The sequence below is a fragment of the Manacus vitellinus genome, unplaced genomic scaffold, assembly GCF_001715985.3.
Source record: "Manacus vitellinus isolate BGI_N305 unplaced genomic scaffold, ASM171598v3 scaffold_8_pilon, whole genome shotgun sequence".
Taxonomy (NCBI): Eukaryota; Metazoa; Chordata; class Aves; order Passeriformes; family Pipridae; genus Manacus; species Manacus vitellinus.
In genome coordinates this window covers 15867083-15885436 of record NW_021940864.1, presented here as the reverse complement: position 1 = coordinate 15885436, position 18354 = coordinate 15867083, and the positions used below count along the sequence as shown (strand labels likewise).

General features: G+C 42.0%; 1 protein-coding gene across 1 annotated transcript in view; it reads right to left on the bottom strand.

Moving 5' to 3' along the window:
- Nucleotides 1-3532: 3532 nt before the first annotated feature.
- RBKS (ribokinase) overlaps nucleotides 3533-18354 on the bottom strand; it is a 51888-nt gene continuing 37066 nt past the window's right edge. Inside the window, exon 8 of the mRNA XM_029965103.1 lies at nucleotides 3533-4795. Coding sequence (XP_029820963.1) covers nucleotides 4622-4795 — 174 coding nt within the window. The 3' untranslated portion in view covers nucleotides 3533-4621. The remainder of the gene's footprint in view (nucleotides 4796-18354) is intronic.

Sequence of the window (18354 nt, the reverse complement as noted above, 5' to 3'; positions counted from 1 at the left end):
GGGAAGGAGTCTTTGTGGTCACTGGGGCTTCACAGCACACCTGCAGTAGTGTACAGGAGAGGACAATAACCAGGGATAATCCCAAGAATATGCTTGGTCAGTTAATCTGCAGGAATCCAGTGATTTTCTGTTCAAGGAAGTACACTAGTCGAAGCTGCACAAGTGAGGAAGAACAGGTTAATTTTGAGTGGCCATTCTGTATTAGAAACAGGAAAATGCAGGGAAATGGAAACTGAACTCAAAGCCCACGTGCAGAGATGTGTCCATCTCTTTACTGCAATGGAAGAGAAAGACATAATTTACAGAATGGTTAAAGGGTTTTACCTTTCTTTTGAGACTTCAGAAGATGCCCTGTGTCTGGGAAGTTGCATGGATCTTGGCATACTTCCAGGCTGGGGGTGTGGGGCAGCTTTTTCAGTCTCCTGACTTGCCCTGCTCCCAGGACACCGCAGGTCCTTCCAGCCCACCCCACAAACCGAGAGCCCTGCAGTGGGGAAGGGGGTTCCTGTGGCTGGGTTAACATCAACCTCTGTATCTAATGGGATGGATGGTGCCAAAGGCTCCTGCTTCTCCTTTTGCACATTTCTTATTCCAGCCTATCTGCTCAGCTTCCTCTCTGCATGTGGAAGTGATAGTCTGATACAGTGTTATCTACAGCCTGAACATCTTTAACTACCATCATCCTTCCTCTCTTGCCATTATCTTTTAAGCCATAATGACTCAGTTCTGTGCTGATTTTTCTAATTCCTTTTTTTCTTTCATGCTTTTATTCCTCCTGCTACACTGTTCTGTGGAGGAGCTCCTTCTCTGTGGGCTTGTATCCTGTTCAAGAGTTGTTTACTTAAACTTGATGCTGGAGCTTATGGTTTATAGTGGGCTGTTTGTCTTGTTGTAAGTCTGATATTGATGCTCCCGTCCAGAACGTCTCTGAAGCTGAAATGGAGTATCTTATGTGATTGTGCCAAATTGTTTATGCTTAAACCTTGTCCATTTGCCTGTGCCCTGGCAGACATGTGGTACAGGCTGTAGCTGAGTGCCTGTGCATTGACACAGAGACATCCCTGTGACTTTAGATACATTCTGGTGAGGATGAAAAGTGCCGCGGAGACGGGCTTCTGTTTCAACGTCAGGAGACTCCGACTACAGGAAAAACTGGTCTTATTGAGATATGATCCCATTGGTAAGAGCTTGGGGAAAAAGTCAGTGTGCTTTCTATAAACTTCTCTGACTGTGTGGGGCAAAAGATTTGAATGTAACAGGATTTTTCCCATCTAAGCAGAATATGTCATAACATGTTTCATACTCAGATGACTGTACAGTTGCTGTTCTTCATGACATTCCAGTGGGAAGTAAGCATTACCCTCATTTTACAGATTGTGGCAGGGAAACAAAGTAATGACTTGCCTGACACATCAGAGACTTTGATGACAGCCATGCCACATGTCACTGGCAAAGCCAAGTGACACAGGAGTTCTTTCATTCTGTTTCTTTGTGTGGTTTGCTAGACTGTGCTACCTCCAACAAGCAGTCACGAAGTATGCATCAACAGAAGCATTCTTTTAAGTTGCCATGGGTGTTCTGAACAACAAATTTTAACCATCACTTACAAAATGGACTTTTTCTTTTAAAGGAGTAAACACAAGTTCTTCCTCCTCCACAAACGATGCCACTCTCCAGATGACAGTTAATGGGTTCCTTTATATTCCTTTGGTCCTCGCAAATTTTCTTAGCTTAAGAATCTGATTTGTTGGGGGGTGGTTACAGCACTTGCCAAACTGCCATTTGCTCACCCAGCTTTTTAAAAGTTGACTAAGAGTTCAAGTTTCTGTAGTTAACTTTAAAAAGCTGAATTTAATGTTAAAAAGCTTAATTTGGGTAAACTTAGAATTTAAACCAGACCATGCATGGTGGAGGTAATGCAAAAAAGGCTTATTTAAAGCTATAGACTAAAGAAATGTATTAAGCAGCTCCAAGTAGATAATATAATGCACGGCCAGTAGTTATGTGGTTCAAGCTTATTTTTCCTCATAATTTTATATGCTTCTTAGATGACTACTACCTTTTCATTCTTAGAGTTAATAGTACAACAGCTTTATGACAAGTGAGAGAAACCACCAGAGAAGCAATATGCTCTCATCAGAGCTGACAGAGGTTGCGCCTTTCCTTTTGAATTCCATACAAAAGGGAAATCAGAAATCCCTTGGACTATTTTCTTGAATAAGAAAAATTCGAATTACTGCATTGAAGCATTGTGCAAAGTGATCCTCCAGCAGCTTTGCAACTTGTAGGAAAGTGAAGAGCTCAGACAGAATAGGTAGTAGGTTTCTGAAGTAAGCTCTGATCTTTGTAGCCTGTAGTAGAATACAAGTGAGAAATTGATGTGAGAAAGTGCTGCATGTGTGAAGGGAAGCAAATTTGAGTCTGGATAACAACTCACATCAGGAATATGTTAGGAAGCATTTTCACTTGGCATGCATTTTCACCTTATGTTTTGTACTTCTCAGAAACCTGGGACCTCCGCAGAATGAAGCTTTTTAGTGAAGTAGTGGCAGGAGTGCCCAAGTTTCACTACCTCCTAGCTGCAGTGACAGAATGTGTTACTAAGCTGCAGTATTTCTTAAAACGAAACTTTTAAGTGGAAGAAGAGATTTTGTCACTGTGTGGATTGCTCTTGCATAGCTTTCAAAGGAATTCATATAATGAAGTTGAATCAAAACATGCTTTTCAAATGACACTAAAAAGCTTTGCTTTAATTTATTTTGTAATTTTGGGGTTTTAGTAATGTATTGACTATGCTTAACCAGTAGCTGAAGTGACTTTGCCAACATCTGCATCAGGTGCTAGGGGCAGGGTCAGTTTGTGCCCCTGTTGAGAGATCCACAGGACACTTCGTTAACTTCTCAGGCAGACTGTGAGATCAGCTATATCCAGCTCATCAACTGTAGTTGTTTGGGCTCTGGAGTTGAAAAGTAGTAGAAAGCAGTAAGAACCTCTTTTTGTCCCTGTACGGAGCAGCTGTGACTCAGAGTAGTCACACAGAGCAGCTGTTGAATGTTTTCAGTCATTCCAATCCTGATACTTATTCTCAAAGAGGTGAAGTGGACCTCTTAGGAACTAAAAATTACATGTGGTAAAGTGAAAGCACTACTAAATTCCTTCAAGAGCTGGTTAACAACAGTGCTGTGCCAGTCAGTTGCTCCACACTCATTTAAGCAGTGAAGGCAGCCAGGGGAAAAGGGACATGGGCTCCTTTTTTTTAACACTTCAGGCTTCTTAACAAGTTCTTTTTCTTCCCCTATAGCAAAACAACGTGTCCTCTTCACAGAGAAGAGAAAAATCCGCTCTATGTGAACAGTGACTGGACTTGATTTATACATGAGGAGAGGATGGTCTGGGGGGAGGACGGGGTGAACGCTGATTCAGAAATCCAGCAACATGGGCTGAAAAGAGAGGAAATGAACTGGGATCACCGTCTCCTGTGATTTGAAGGCCATTGTGAATAAAACAATGTAGAGAGAGAAAATTCTTAATGTCTGGACATAGATCATCACAGTAACATTTATTTATCTTTTGAGTTATTTTTACAGTACTCAATTAAAAAAAAAATTAAATAGCAAATCCCATTGTCTGTGTTTTCCATTGTGAAAGAGGCTGTAATCTTCAAAGGAACTATTGTTTTATAAAGCAATAAAAATTAACATTTTCCACAGCAGGAATTCAATGGCAGGATTGCAAGTTTTTCTAACCTACCAGCCACAGATGTGACAGTAGTGACCATAAGCTGGTGTCATTCCTTGGAGGGGTAATGTTGCACCAGCTCCTTCTGAGGAAAAAAAGCAATGAGAACCTAGTCATGTAAGATGAGTTTTTGGATAAGCTATGACCACGGCTAAATGGGCTATATTATTTTCAGCCAGGTTAGTAGGATGGATTTTTCACTCCTGGGTTTTTGTCAAACATGAAGAAACCAAAGTACGTCTCTGATGTTTTTGGAAGCTTTTCTTCCTTAATTAGCTTGCCTATGTTTAGAACAATATGGCTAGAAACATTTTTCAAAATCTGCCTCCAGTAGCACTCTTGTCCTCTTTTCATTTGGAGGGACCTTCCTCCACCTTCCAGAATGTGGGGAGGTGCAGTGCTGCATCTGAGGCGAGCAGGCACAGACGTGCCCGGGCTTGACGGACGGTGCTTTGTTGAGAGCCGCATGCTGGCCTTGGCGTCTGCAGCTCAGTACTGAAGTTGCAGTCTCAAAGCTAACACTCTGCTTCATGTGCTGCCATTGCCCATCAGAAGTTCTGATAAAATCAGTAAAAATACTGCCAGGAGCCCAATATCCTCCAGGTGTTTTGCTGTAAACTTCATGTAGTTCAGTACAGTGCATTGTGTGGGACAGCCACAAGCCCAAAGGCTGTGTGGGGCCAGAGACCTGCTGTGCTGTGTTTGAAAGACCCACCACCCCCACCCCATCTTACTACTGTAGAACAGGAACACAGGATTCCTGAAATAAGAAGCAAAGAGACTTTTCCGGCCTTTCCAGTCAGCAGAGGAGAACCTCCTTGCAGTTAGGAGAATAATGCTGTCTGGTATGAGATAAAATCAGCACAGTGATCTAGACAATCAATTAGAAAAGGTCCTGAGGCAAGTCCTTCCTGTAAGGATATGAAGATTGTGTCCCTGATGCCTGGACACTTACTGATGCGATGCAGTTAGACTTCCTGATCATTTCCTCCATGGATAACTTGGGATAGTAAGCCAGGTAGAAGGCCAGTGCTCCCACAAAACTGTCTCCAGCTCCCTAGAATAAAATAACAAACAAGCTTAAATGTATTTGCACAGGGAAACAATTCAGATGCCTTTACCGGAAAGACAGAAGTTGCAGCACTGATTGCAGGAGTCAGGAAATTGTTCAGGGGTTGAGTTTAATTCACTTTGCTATGCCTAGGAAATTCTGCAAAGTTAAACTAATGCCCCAATACTACCCTTATGCCCAGCTGCTGAGTCAAGGTGCGCATTTACAATATGGCTTAAAACTTAAAGAAAAGCAAGTGTACTACAGTTCAGCAAGATGCTGTTATAAACACTGCTTTCAAAACTTCCTGTTGTTGGAGTGTCTGATTGTGATTTCCCAACCTGGATGTTTCATTAAAGCTATTTTTCTCTCATTTAACTTCTGTTTTTCATAAAGGTCAGTGGTAAAAGGGGCAGAGAAAAGGGGAAAAAAATAAGCCATGTGGCTTGTGGTGTCCATTGCAGAATGATACATTTTGATGCTTCCAGAACTTAGCTGTTGTTCACTAAAAAGGTCCCACTAACACAGTCTGTGCTGTCACATAAACCACTCTTATTCCTGGGGCAAGCTTTGCCACTTCTGCTGAGAATGACCATGGGGGTGGAGGACAGTGACATTCCCTTGGACCTCCAGCAGCTGTGGCCATCTTGAGGGTTGTCTGCAGGCTGTGCCTTTCCTGCCCCTTGGGAGGCAGGGAGTAGGGAGTATGCCTGCACCACATGGGCACCAACCAGCCCTGGCTTGGCTCTGACCCTCTTGCCCAGATACCACTGGTTCTGCTCTGGGCAGCAAGGAATGACAGCTGTTTGCCTCCCGAGGGCTTTTTATTGTTTTGCCATGTTCAGTGCTATGCAGTGACCCCAACAACTGGAAAAATTTAACTTAATTGATTATCATTTTTTACTTCATTTGCTCATTTTGGTCCACAGTGTCCTTCCCCCCTCCTCCCCTAAAACTGGCTTGGTTTCTAAAACTGATACCAATTCTTGCTAGTACCATAAAACTGGTCCTAAGGTCCCCTTTTTTTAATCATACACCAGTATGATTTTACACCACTAAAAGCATTACACCAGACACACTAGTATTATCTTATTTCTTTCCAGAACCAGCATATGGACTATTTCCCTGAGAGGTTTTGCCTCTGTAGTTGTAATAAATAGGCCCCAAGAGTCATGGGACAAGAACAAAGGGCCTGGAAAAAACTTAGCTAAAACAGCTGAGCAAAATTTCTAATGGAAGTTAAGGCTGCAAAGTAATTTTCCAGTTTTGAGTACTAGTGGTTCTCAGTCTTAAACTCCTACTTACCCTAAAATCAGCTGCATATGATATCATTCTGGCAAAACAATGCCACTTCCACAGAAATGTTTTCATAACATTACAAGCAGCTGACAGGGCAGAGCAGTGTAGCCGCTGCAAGGGAACCCTGAAGCAGTGGTGAGTGCAGGATAGGGGCGCCTGCCCTGTACCTGGCCTCTCCTTGCCCAGCCCTTCCACAGTGGCTGTTTGCATTGGTGTTCCCAGTCAGGAAACTCCTTGCTTAACGCTCACTTAGCCTGGAGTTTGGGTACTCTCCTCCATCAGAGTGCAGTGGAGAGCATTGCCTGGCAAATGACAAGTTAATAAGCGAAGCTGTAGCCTGGCCTGCAGCTGTAGCAGCACCTGTTTCAACAGTTCTGTATTCCTGAACATAGCAGGGGCAGGTGAAGGTTTTTATCAATTTCTGTTAGGCCTTTGTCTCCCTTCTGGTTTCCGGAGCGCTCCCACAATGGCAGGTGGAGCAAGAGCAGGTGATTGCTAGTTAAGCATTGCCAGTGTCTTTTGTCTGATGCATAATAGAAAAATCTCCAGCCCATCTGAGAGTTTGTAATCTAATCAGTGCATGATTAATTATTAAAGCTATTTTGGTACTGTTGTTACAGACAGAAGTAGAATTTCAGCACGCAGATCTGTTCTGTGTAGCTCTAGCAGGAAGAACTCATCATTTTTACATCAAATATCTCTCATACAGTGATCACTGGGAAATGGCAGTGGCCAAATATTTTAATGAGGAATACTCAGAATATCTGGTGTCAAATAGCATAAATTATTACTTGACAGCAGCATGGAGCAGAATACTGTCTTTTTGATTTTTTTTTTAATAATTGCTGCACCGTTGGCCATTGGAGCAAAAAAAAAGACTTAACTGCATGTCACCCAGGCCTTAGTATGACAGTGAAATGGAATGCAAGTTCTCTCTGCAGTGCTACTGTGCCCCTCTGCTTGTGGGTGATGCTCTGAGGTTGTGAGACGGCTGTAGATCTCCCTTTTGGTGGGAATGAATAATGATAAATAACTCTAAAAGCAAAAAACTAGGAGAACAGCGGAATTCCATGCAGAATGGAAAAAGGCTCCCTAGCGTTTCTTTGCAAGAGGAAAGGTTAGAGGGTGATTGGGGAATATACAGAAGGATTTGATGCCAGTAAAATTTTACTGAAATCCTTACTTCTCATACATAATTGAAGTAGTCGGTAACTCTAAAGCTCAGTTACTACTGACCCCAAGGGTATAATAAATTCAGATGTTGGTAAGCAAACGTTTTGTAGGGGGGTGTTTTCAATACAGGAGCTGCTGCACTGAGAACAGTGTCATGCATCAGACTGATTATGTAGATACCCTGTTCAGCCTTGCTTCTGGTCTGTGCAGACATGACTGGTCAAACATGACTTAAAGAGCAATAGCAGAACTGATTCAGCTGCAAGGTTAACTGCAATAAGAACTATTTTTGGCTTACAGAAACAGACCTTCCTTCTTTGGTATTGTGGATTAAACTTCATGGGGTTTGGTAGAATCAGAGAAGGTTGGCAGAGAGCAGAAGAAGGAACAGGCTCAAAGTGAAATAAAGATTGTCCAAATGCTGGAATAGCAAATTTAGTAGCTTTACATTTACCTATTTCAAAGCCTGCTATAAGAAAAATAATTCTCACCTACTTCACAAAAATAATGAATTTGAAAACAACTAGTAAGGTGCATTTATTCTGCCCACTGACAAAATACAAACACAGAGTATGTAATATTTTGCATTCTTCAGCATTTGTCTTCCAGGAATCCTAATACACTGCAGACTTTGAGATAATCCTCGTATCTTTGAGAGCCTGGAGACAATTCATTCCATAATTATAAAAGTGTAAGTTATTTAACCTTTCTGTAAAGTAGGAGACGCTAGTTTGTATGAAATAAAATAAAGAATTGGATTTAAAAAGTTGTCTGATATGATATGGCTCATTCTAAAATGCAAATGTCATGGTTTTGACTAAGCTTTATGGTTTTGAAGCAGTTTAAAATCTATTTATATTCTAGTCTGGAAGGTCCTTGTTTTCCTGGGTGTCTGGAAAAGGGCATTTTTGTTTCTTATAATCCAGCACTGATTGAGATCCTGTGCCTCTAGAGAAGAGAAAACCCATGAAAACACTTCTATTTATACCTCAGCTTTTGTTATTCCTGATTTGTCAGAGACTGGTTTACAACTTTAGTATAACTATTTTTATATGATGCTGCCCTGAGAAGCTTTTTAGGGAAGTGCTTTGTAAGTGGAAACTATATTGTTCAACAGCCTTTCCAGCAAGTAAAGCCTTTTTCAGTCCATCATACACAGAATAATAGGATGCATTTCACAATAAGATGACTTGCTCACCAAAAAAAATTGGAGGCCAAAAGGCCAAAAGCTACAGTTCACAGAATGGCAGCAGTTGCACTGCCTTGTTCCTGGGCAACCTCTTCTTCAGCCTTTGCCCTCCCAGTCTGTCCTCTTGGGCAAGGGCAATGGCAACCATGTAAGAACAGGAGGGGGCTTTGGTTTCTGAAGCCTGATGTTGTTACTGAACTTCAGAAAACTTTTCTTGTGTGATTTTTCAAGAAGTCACAGTCCATGTGTGCTCTGGGTATTACAGGGTTTCACTCCATTACATACATTTTAAGAGCATGTTACCAAGGCCTAAAAGCAACACCCTAAAAGGATGTTGTATAGCAGTACAAGAGAAATGTTATGCCTGTGATGATAAATTCTTCATTTAGTGAATAAATCAAAACATCAATCCAAAAGCTGCCAAAAACTGCCTTATAATGCAGAACCAGTGACACTGCTTTCAATGATGCTTAGAGTCTCCTAGGAGCATTCACAGCAGTGCACAAATGAATGAAGCCTGAGGATTACACTGATTTAGTGCAGTCTAAATCCATGGCAATGCAGAGATGCCCAACTCTGTGAAGGAATTGGGCCTTGGAGAATTCCTGATGTATTTATAGCACTCCACAACTGTGTGATACTGGATTATGCTAAGGATGTTATCACTATGTCACATCTGCTCAGCATTCCTTGCTGTACCCCTGCCTACTCTGTACCCAAACTGCAAATTAGCCCTATATAACACAAAACCAGCTGTCAGCAAAGATGCTCTCTATCCATTCCTCATAAGTGGGGAAAGCCTATGTCTCCCTACAAGAATCCCTGGGCTATGCTTTGATGAAAGGTTACTAGTAGAACTGAAGAAACATTTCCAGCCTTCAGATATATTCAGACAGTCTTGTGCTGAGAGGGTCTATGTCTCAGTATGAGATAATTTCAGCTGAAATGCTCAGGGAGTAAAATACCCTTTGGTGACTGTGTGGGGTGGGTTGACCCTGGCTGGATGCCAAGTGCCCACCAAAGCCACTCTGCCACTCCCCTCCTCAGCTGGACAGGGGAGAGAAAATAGAACAAAAGGTTCATGGGTTGAAACAAGGGCAGGGACCAATTATCATCACAGGCAAAATGGACTTGACTTGGGGAAATTAATTTATTACCAATCACATCAGAGTAGGATAATGAGAAATAAAACCAAAACCTAAAACACCTTTCCCCACCCCTCCATTCTTCCTAAGCTTACACTTAGGATTTCCAATTTCTCTACCTCCTCCCCCTGCAGCAGTGCAGGGGGAGAGGGAATGGGGGCTGCAGTCAGTTCATTTGTTCCACATCTTCTCTGCCACTCCTTCCTCCTCAGGGGAACTCCTCACACTCTTCCCCCACTCCAGCATGGGGTCCTTGCCACAAGAGACAGGCCTCCATGAACTTCTCCAATGTGAGTCCTTTCCATGGACTACAGTTCTTCATGAACTGCTCTAGCGTGGGTCCATTCCTCATGGTTCAGCCCTTCAGGAACAGGCTGCTCCAGTGTAGGTCCCCCACGGGGTCACAAGTTCTGCCAGCAAATCTGCTCTAGCGTGGGCTCCTCTCTCTGCAGGTTCTGCCAGGAGTTTGCTCCAGCACGGCCTTCCTATGGGGTCACAGCCTCCTTTGGCCACCCACCTGCTCCAGTGTGGGTCTCCTCCACCAGCTGCAGGTGGATCTCTGCTCCAGCAGCTGGAGCACCTCCTCCCCCTCCTTCTCCAGTACCCTTAGTATCTGCACAGATGCTTCTCTTACGTATTCTCACTCCTTTCTCCAGCTGTTTTTGCACAGCAGTATTTTTCTCCCTTCTTAACTACATTTTCCCAGAAGCACTACCACCATCACTGAAGGGCTCAGCCTTGGCCAATGGTGGGTCCACCTTGGAGTATTGGCTCTATTGGACATGGGGGAAGCTTCCAGCAGCTTCTCACAGAAGCCACCCCTGTAGTCCCCCACTACAAAAACCTTACCATGCAAACCCCATACACAGTGATTGAATCAGTTATAAAGCTCTTTATTTTGTCTTTATGTTTCCTTCTCCCTGAAAGAGCCCATGTTTATCCCCTATGAGATGGAGAATGATTTATTTCTGGAAATATTGCAGGCTGGTTTTTTTTACATTTGCATTTATTTGTCTGTGGAATACTTTTTTTAATTATTTTTTTGGAGGTTAATATTTTTCTCCCCACATTTTTCCTTATGTTTCACTGGAGAGATATTTTGGCAGTTTAAATTAAGACAGTCTTTAAATTAAACTAACTCTACTATCTTGAAACTCTCCTGAAATTAAAGTAATTTGACTATCTTCAAACTATTTCCTCACCTCAAGGCCTAGGAAGGGTGACTACTCCCATGGTGTCTGGGGTTGCTGATCCTGTGTGGAAGCATTGCTGTCTTTTTAGGGTACCCTACAGATACTGGTGTGGCTTTGCATGGCTGTGCTTAAAGGAACAGACCTTTTGTTACAAACCTCTCAAACATGAAATATTTGAAAATAACAAAAAGATTTTCCACTAACACAGTTATTCCTGTATCTTTGCATGGAATTTTGAGCCATAACAAAATGATAAGATGTCCTTAACATGGAATTACCAAATTTTGCAACAAAAACCAAAAGAACTTGAATCAAAGGGCTCACCTTTTTAGGTCTAAGTTAGGCTTTTGGTGCTGACTAAAGAACACTGCAAAGACACTTGGGTTGAAAATAAAGGAGAAGTATTAGGAAAAGCACACGGTACCCCCGACCTTTAGGGTCTGGGTCTGCAGCTGCATTACTGTGCTTAATCTGTGCTCTGGTAACTGAGTGTTTCTACAGTCTTGCAGAACAATTACCCTAATCCAAAGAAAAATATATAGAGAGAATCACAGTGGTAGTGGTGCTTGTCTGTTCCTTTCTTCTTCCTCTCTGCCTTCCCCACACACCTCCCAGTGATGTCTGACGTGGTCTGCACACTCCAGGCCAAGTCATGGAGAACTGTTACACTGCTGCCCCACCATATACTCCTTCCTCTGAGCCACGTGCAGAACGGCTGTGCTCAGCCACTGTTTAACAGCGGCAGGAGGTGTAAGATAACACGTTTTAATTTGCATTCCCTGTAGGTTGACAGTGCACTGCTAATTCCAGTGATTCAGACTGCAGTTTCGTAATAGGTTTAAGCCAATCCATGGCTATGCTACTGCTGAAAGGCTCAGTCCCCACTCATGTTTTTATCCTTGTCTCATGTTCCCACGCCCTCCTCTACACCAGATCTAGAACCTGTGCAGCCAAGCAGTGAGGCAGATCAGTTCTCTGATCCTTCTAAGTCAGACAACATTGACCAAGCAACAATAGTTTCTGCCCAGATCAGCAAGTTGCTATATTACCATGTGATAGCTAGTCCAAAGCAAAGGAGAAAGAGGTTAAAAACACTCCTTTCAGCCTGATCTTGGATCAGCTTGAGCCAACTGTGAAACCTCACCCTCAGTCAACACCAGGCAATTCATTAACTCAGTTGTGTATCCAAATCCTAATACTCTGGCTCCTTGTTCACACAGGGAAAGCCATCTGTTCCACTCTTCCCCCTGTACCCTGTGGGCTCAGACCAGATGAATGAGGGAACGACCATGCTTCCTTTCTGTATCTTTACCAGATTCTGTCCTGGGAAGGAGCAATCCCTGACTTTCTTGCATTTATGTTGCGACGTACTTGCACAGCCACGAATGGGGAAAATTTCTTCCTGACTTACTCAAGCTGAACAAGGGCAGCATATCATCTGGTCCTTCACATGTCCTGAGGACTTAGATGTAACTAAACTACACCCACTGTAGACTATCAGTTGGGAAACACCAAAACCAAAGCACACCACACAGTGCTTCACATCAGCCATCAGGAATTTTTACCCACTTCCTGACAGATTTCCTGATGGTTCATTAACAGTGATTAATCAGCCTGACCGTTAACCCCCTGCATTCCTGAGAGATTAATTTCAGTACAAGGCCTCCTGCATGCAATTTTTTTGCTTTCTGAAACATCCCACTATATTAAGTTATGCACTGTTTCTAAAAAGAACAGTGACAAGCATTACAGATGCATGAATTCCCCTGAAATGTTTGGTTTGTGGTGAATGTTGGAAATAAAACATACAACATTCACAACTCTGCAATTTTTAATTTGTATGTCATCTAAAAAGCACAGATGAAAGTATCTGTTTTACATTTCAAAGCCTCTATCAGCATGTGCTTTGAAGGCAGGTAATAGTGATGGGAAATGAACCCAAATTAAGATCAAGGATGTTAAGAACACCCACTTTGAGACATCTGTGGGCTGAATCCAGAGCTCCAGATCTTTCCTGGACTAACAGGAGTCAGATGAGCTACCCATCCTTTGAAAGGGAGGCACAGCTTGGGAACCTCAGAACTGAGATATGCAGAATTAGTAAGTGGACTCCACAGCTCTGCTGGACACTCAATCAGGATCAGAACAGAGTAACTCCCACCTCACTATTTACAAGAAAAAATACTGCAAGTTGTCTATGAGGTGATGGCTTTCTCTCAGTGCACACTAAAGAAAACTGAGAAGGAGCACAAGAGACCTTCGTTCTGATGTGTAATAATATTCCAGTATGCTGCTCAGCACCAGGGAACAAAGTTATTCTGTGTTATAGACTGTGTTAGTCTAACCCCAGAAAGCCAATAAAGTATTCACCCACAGGGAGCACTCTGTTTTCTAAATCATCGAAACAATTCAGTGTGATGATGCTCATATAAACACCTTTCAACTCCAGATAGCATTAATGAGAGGTGACGAATTTATTTCTTTCTTACACAATGGAGTAAGAGCACTGAATCAGGAATTCCACATGCCATTCTGAAAACAATGGGTCCATGTCACTGAACCTGTGAGATTCCCATCAACCAAACAACTCATCACTACTCTGATTTCTACGGTACCAGAGTAATAGATATTTCATCAAGGAATATTTCAATTTGGGATACACTTCTATGTAAATTTCCTGTTTAAGATTCAGTGAACTTTTGCCTTGTAGCTGCCTCTTTCCTGGTTTCACACTTGAGCTATATTCTATCATTTGATTCGGAAGTTCATACCTCACAAAGAAACTCAGAAACAGCAAACCCTCCACACCTGGTTTGTTTTTTGTGTTTTGTTTGTTTGTTTGTTCGTTTTGGTTTTTTTCTGGAGTGCACACAAAATACCATATGACATAAAAAACACAGTACTGGAAAACTCATTACACTTCAGCTGAACACAAAACTCTCCAGTGGCACTCTTGCGAAGTACAGCATATATACCACGACGTGTCAACAAAATGGAAGCACATGGACATCATCGCTAACAGATATAAGATGGACTTTCAGATGAACATGCTAAAGGAGCTGTATCTACCTTTCCCAGAGTCTGAACTTGCACAGAATCAACAGTAGTGGTTGAAGCCTGGCACTAAATATAGTAGTTCTTCAGAAGGTTGATTTGTACTTCTCAAACTGGTTTATCAAGCCTCAAAAACACGCAGCTACTCTACTACTCTAATCAAAAGCTTCACTTATCTCATTTCCTTGAGCAGTACTTCACTCCTTTCATTATTCATGTCACACTTGCACCAAATTGTGATTCCATCCTAACAAAGCTCATGCTTACACATTAATTCACAAATTTCATTTAATGAACAAATGAAACTGGAGTCGAAGCTCTGCCCAGAATACATCACGGTATTTTGATAGTACACTGCAAATTCTGGCAGTGGGTTTCCCTTCCAAACAATGAGCTTCCCAACCAGGACAGAATTGGGCAGATTGTCACTGACTGTGCCGCCCTGTATCATGTATGAGGTTGACATGGCTTCAGGACCCCATAATCTACCAGTTAAGTAAGAAGAAAGAAATCTCTGTGTTGGGCAATTTCACTAGCCACATGTGTTTTTTTTCTCTCAGATTGAAAATGCCAAAAGACTCTTAGTGATCCCATCTAATCTCACGAGAAGCACTCAGAATGACACAACTGCCATCTCGCCTGGAATTGATCAAAAAAACATTCTTTTTTTGCACGAAAGCTCCATATGCTCGAGTGCCTCTTTCAAAACCACAGTATATAGCCTTTGTTGGCTGGCCACTGCTTCTGCCTACCTCTGAACTACACATCCTGGGAGGGAAAAAAGCCACCAAACTTCAGGAGGTTTTTTTGTCTGAGCTCACCCTAGCTTTGTCCTCTTGCCAGCTCCCTGCATGTATATCCTCTCTCGGAGTTCAGTTAGATGTGACTTACAAGCCAGAATTGCTGCTCTGCTCTACTGTTCACTGCTACCCACTCATTCTGTTGTCCTTAACCTGTGGGGCAGGAGTGCAGAAAACAGGGCTCTCACACCTTACTCACGGTCTTCAGCAGTAGGGGAGCACCAAGGCATTCTCTGTGGCATTCCCTGTAAAATGGATCTTTCCAAGGAACACACTGCCTGCTTAATGATTTCAGTAACACAATCACAGACAACAGCAATGAGGCACAAGCTTCTAGAGACTTCTCTTACCTTTCCCCCATATTTCTGTGTCTATTTGTGCTTTGGAATGAATAAAACAAATACTCCTTATAGCTATTTGGGCAGTTGACAAACATTGCTGCCAGAATTTGGGAATCTGTTTTTCTACGGGTGAGTTGTTCTAGAATAGCTGGCTTTATGTCTGCATGTCTATCTCTACATACATAGACACAAAAGAAAACTCTGAGGAAAGTAACAAAATCATCACACTCAACTGCAAACTGGCTATTAAAGACACCCCTATGGGTTACTGCTATCAATCACCAAAACTTAACAGTTTTAGCTTCCTTCCATTTCTCTAGTGAATGTTGCAAAACACATTCTGTCCATGGGGCAGGCTACTAAAGAGTAATTCCTTTATTCTTGATAAGAAATGCAACTTCTGGCATTTTCTGTGGTTAGAATTTGCAAAAGCAAGAAGACTGATTTCCCCACTATTCTCATTTCTCTGTTCTTGTTCTTTTGAAAACCTAATTATGCAATATCACCGATCCAACTCAAACCTTTCTTGTTTCTGTAGTGACCAGAATTACTTGGCAGTGAAAACTCTGTTGGGGGAAATCAGGAAATCTGATATTGTTCAATATCAACATTACTGCAATTGGCATTTCTGGGCAACTAAGTAGGCGAGGGGCTCCAGAGCCAGGTTTGCCTTCTCTCTCACCATAGACATGATGTGAAGAAACTAAGAAGAGTAAGTTATCTTTCACAAAGCCTGGATGATACCTGGGTCTGCAGAGAATAGCTTTGAAGAAGAAAAGGAGACATATGACATTTGTAAGCTAACCATAAAGAGGGAAAAAATGATGAGGAGTTTGGCCAAGAATATGCTGCACTATTACACAGCGGATCACATTTGCAACTTCCTACGGCTCAGGCCAGAAAAAGATACTTGGGAAGGTGACGCTCTGGATGTGCCAGAAGCGCCAGCTTCCACTAGCTATTTTTAACTGCAGGAATTTAATTAGAAGGATGGTTGCACACAGTTGGTCTTCCTTCCTCTTGATCCTTTGTGCAACTTAGAAATTCCAGGGTGCTATGTACCATTACTGGCCTTGCATGCATGCACTGGCAGACCAGTATCTGCTCTGACACAGGGTGAGCTACATACTAGGACTGAACATGCTCTTGGAGTAGAGCCTGTGCTGGCTTCATCATAAAGTCAAGGGGAGGACAGCAAATCAAGAGAAGGGATGCAGCATGTTTTGCTGCAATGACTTTGAATTGCATTGCAAGCCATAGTTAGCCCAAGAGAAGCAACAAAGTGGTCATTTCCTACTCTGCTCTCAACCTGTATAAATTATACCATTGTTTCATTTGTTAAAACATCCCAGAAGTGAGATGGCACAAAGATAGCTTCTGAATTCAGCTTCCCTAGGCCTCATCAGAATGTAATCTCAGGTGGAGATGTAGGATGCTGTATCCTTCATGTGTTCTGGCCCCCAAACAAAACATTTCAGCTGCTGCATAAATGCTGCCAGCACCCCTACCTTTTTATGTCCAGACCAATCAACTGGGTTAATTTCCAAACTGGAATATTTCTTAGTATGGCAGTTCTTAGTATGCCAGCAGTGGAGCCAAAGCACTTGTCCTCATAGCATATTTCCATAAACTCCTTACAGCCTCTTCAAGAAGTATCCAATGCAAAGCAACTCTGCATTGCTACGTACTTTCTAATTTATGTGGACATCTACAATGATATCCAGTTCTAAAAATGAGACAACTGATAGCATGACAAAAATTTTCCTCCAGTCCTATTTTTTTTTTAAGAGAAGCATAGAGAAGAAGTAATGGTTAAACAAGGTAAGCAAGTTCACTTGCCACTGAACAAGCCAGTCTCTATGTGCTTTTGTTTCCCACCTACAAAACAGCAGTATGAATATAATTTCACCTCATGTTCTAAGTACCCAAGTAGTAAATAGTGTAAAGTGCTCAGCAACTTTTTGTATATGTATACATGTATAGGAACGAAACTGTAGGACAGAATGTCATGACCTTTTACTGATCTTGTGTAGCAAAACCAAACAACTCTTGGTATCAATAAAATAATATAGAAATTCAATTTTACTATGAGGTTTTTGCTGCCTGGCACTCTACAATCTTAGAAGGGTCTTAGAAAACTAAATATTGGCTTAAATCTTCTTTTTAGAATATGTCTTCATTAAGTATCCCTTGTAATTTAATGCAATTTGTGGCAAATGCTAATACTGCTTCTCCCTGTCAGCTGTATCTCTGTTAAATTATGCATTTCCATCTGGAAAGAAACTGTACAGGACTGTAGGCTCTCTTCTACTTAGAGTCAGGAATGGAAAGGGATTTAATTAGATGCTCCGTGGTTGAGAAAAGGACTAGAGCAAAGCTTGGGTGGTCCATGGAATCTTCCACTGGAAAACAAGGCTGCAAATTGTTCTGTACAAGCCTGCTTCTGTTTGCTCATTTTGTTTACATTGTTTGTTCTTACAGATTAAAATAGACAGTTACTAGGCAGATAAACAGTGTTTCCTTCCATGACAATGTTGTCTAGAAGTTAAGAGAGTAGCATGGGACAATATAAGCCTGTACTTCATTTTTGGCTGCATCACTACAACTCCCTATATAACTTAGAGCAGGACATTTTTAGCTTGTGCTTCAGTGCACCCAATCACTAACATTTCTGTTGCATTTTTCCTATTTGTAAAAGGGGGATAATATAGCTTTCTGCTCTCCAGGAGGAAAAAGGGTGCATCCAGCTTGCTCCACCTTTTCTTGGTTGACTGCCAATGCAGACGGATGCAACTCCTGCAATCCCTTTTTTCACTGGATACCTGCTATACCCTTAGGCGACTGACCAAGCCTTCAAAAACTGAAGTGTCGTTAGAAGGCCTGAATCAGAAACAGAAACGTGTGAGGAGCCAAGCAAGTCCCATCTAGACTTAACTGTGAGTCAACTCAAATGCAGTGATTTCAGTCATGTGCTCTTTCACAGTTCAGCTGAACTTCAGAACATAATAAATGCAGCTTTAAATAGATTTACAGTGCAGATCGCTGATTGGAGTGCCTGGCATATTAACTTATTCCTCATGGTTTTTCTGCTCCAAAATTCAATGGATTCCATATTTGCAAAAGAGGGAATGCAGGAGGCTAAGTCAGAAAGCGGGTTATGACTGGAACTAAACTTATTTATTAACCTATTTAGGTTGCATGTAAAAGAAAGGAAGCTATTATGCTGCTGGTTTGTGGGATGTTAATGGGAGTTCTGGGCATAATTACTCCACTGATAAATAAGCTGTTTGCCTGGTAGTTACTTTTTCTCTTTCCTTGAAATAGAAAGGAAGGTAAGGGAAAAGAAAAAGAAAAGAAAAATAAAGGAAAAG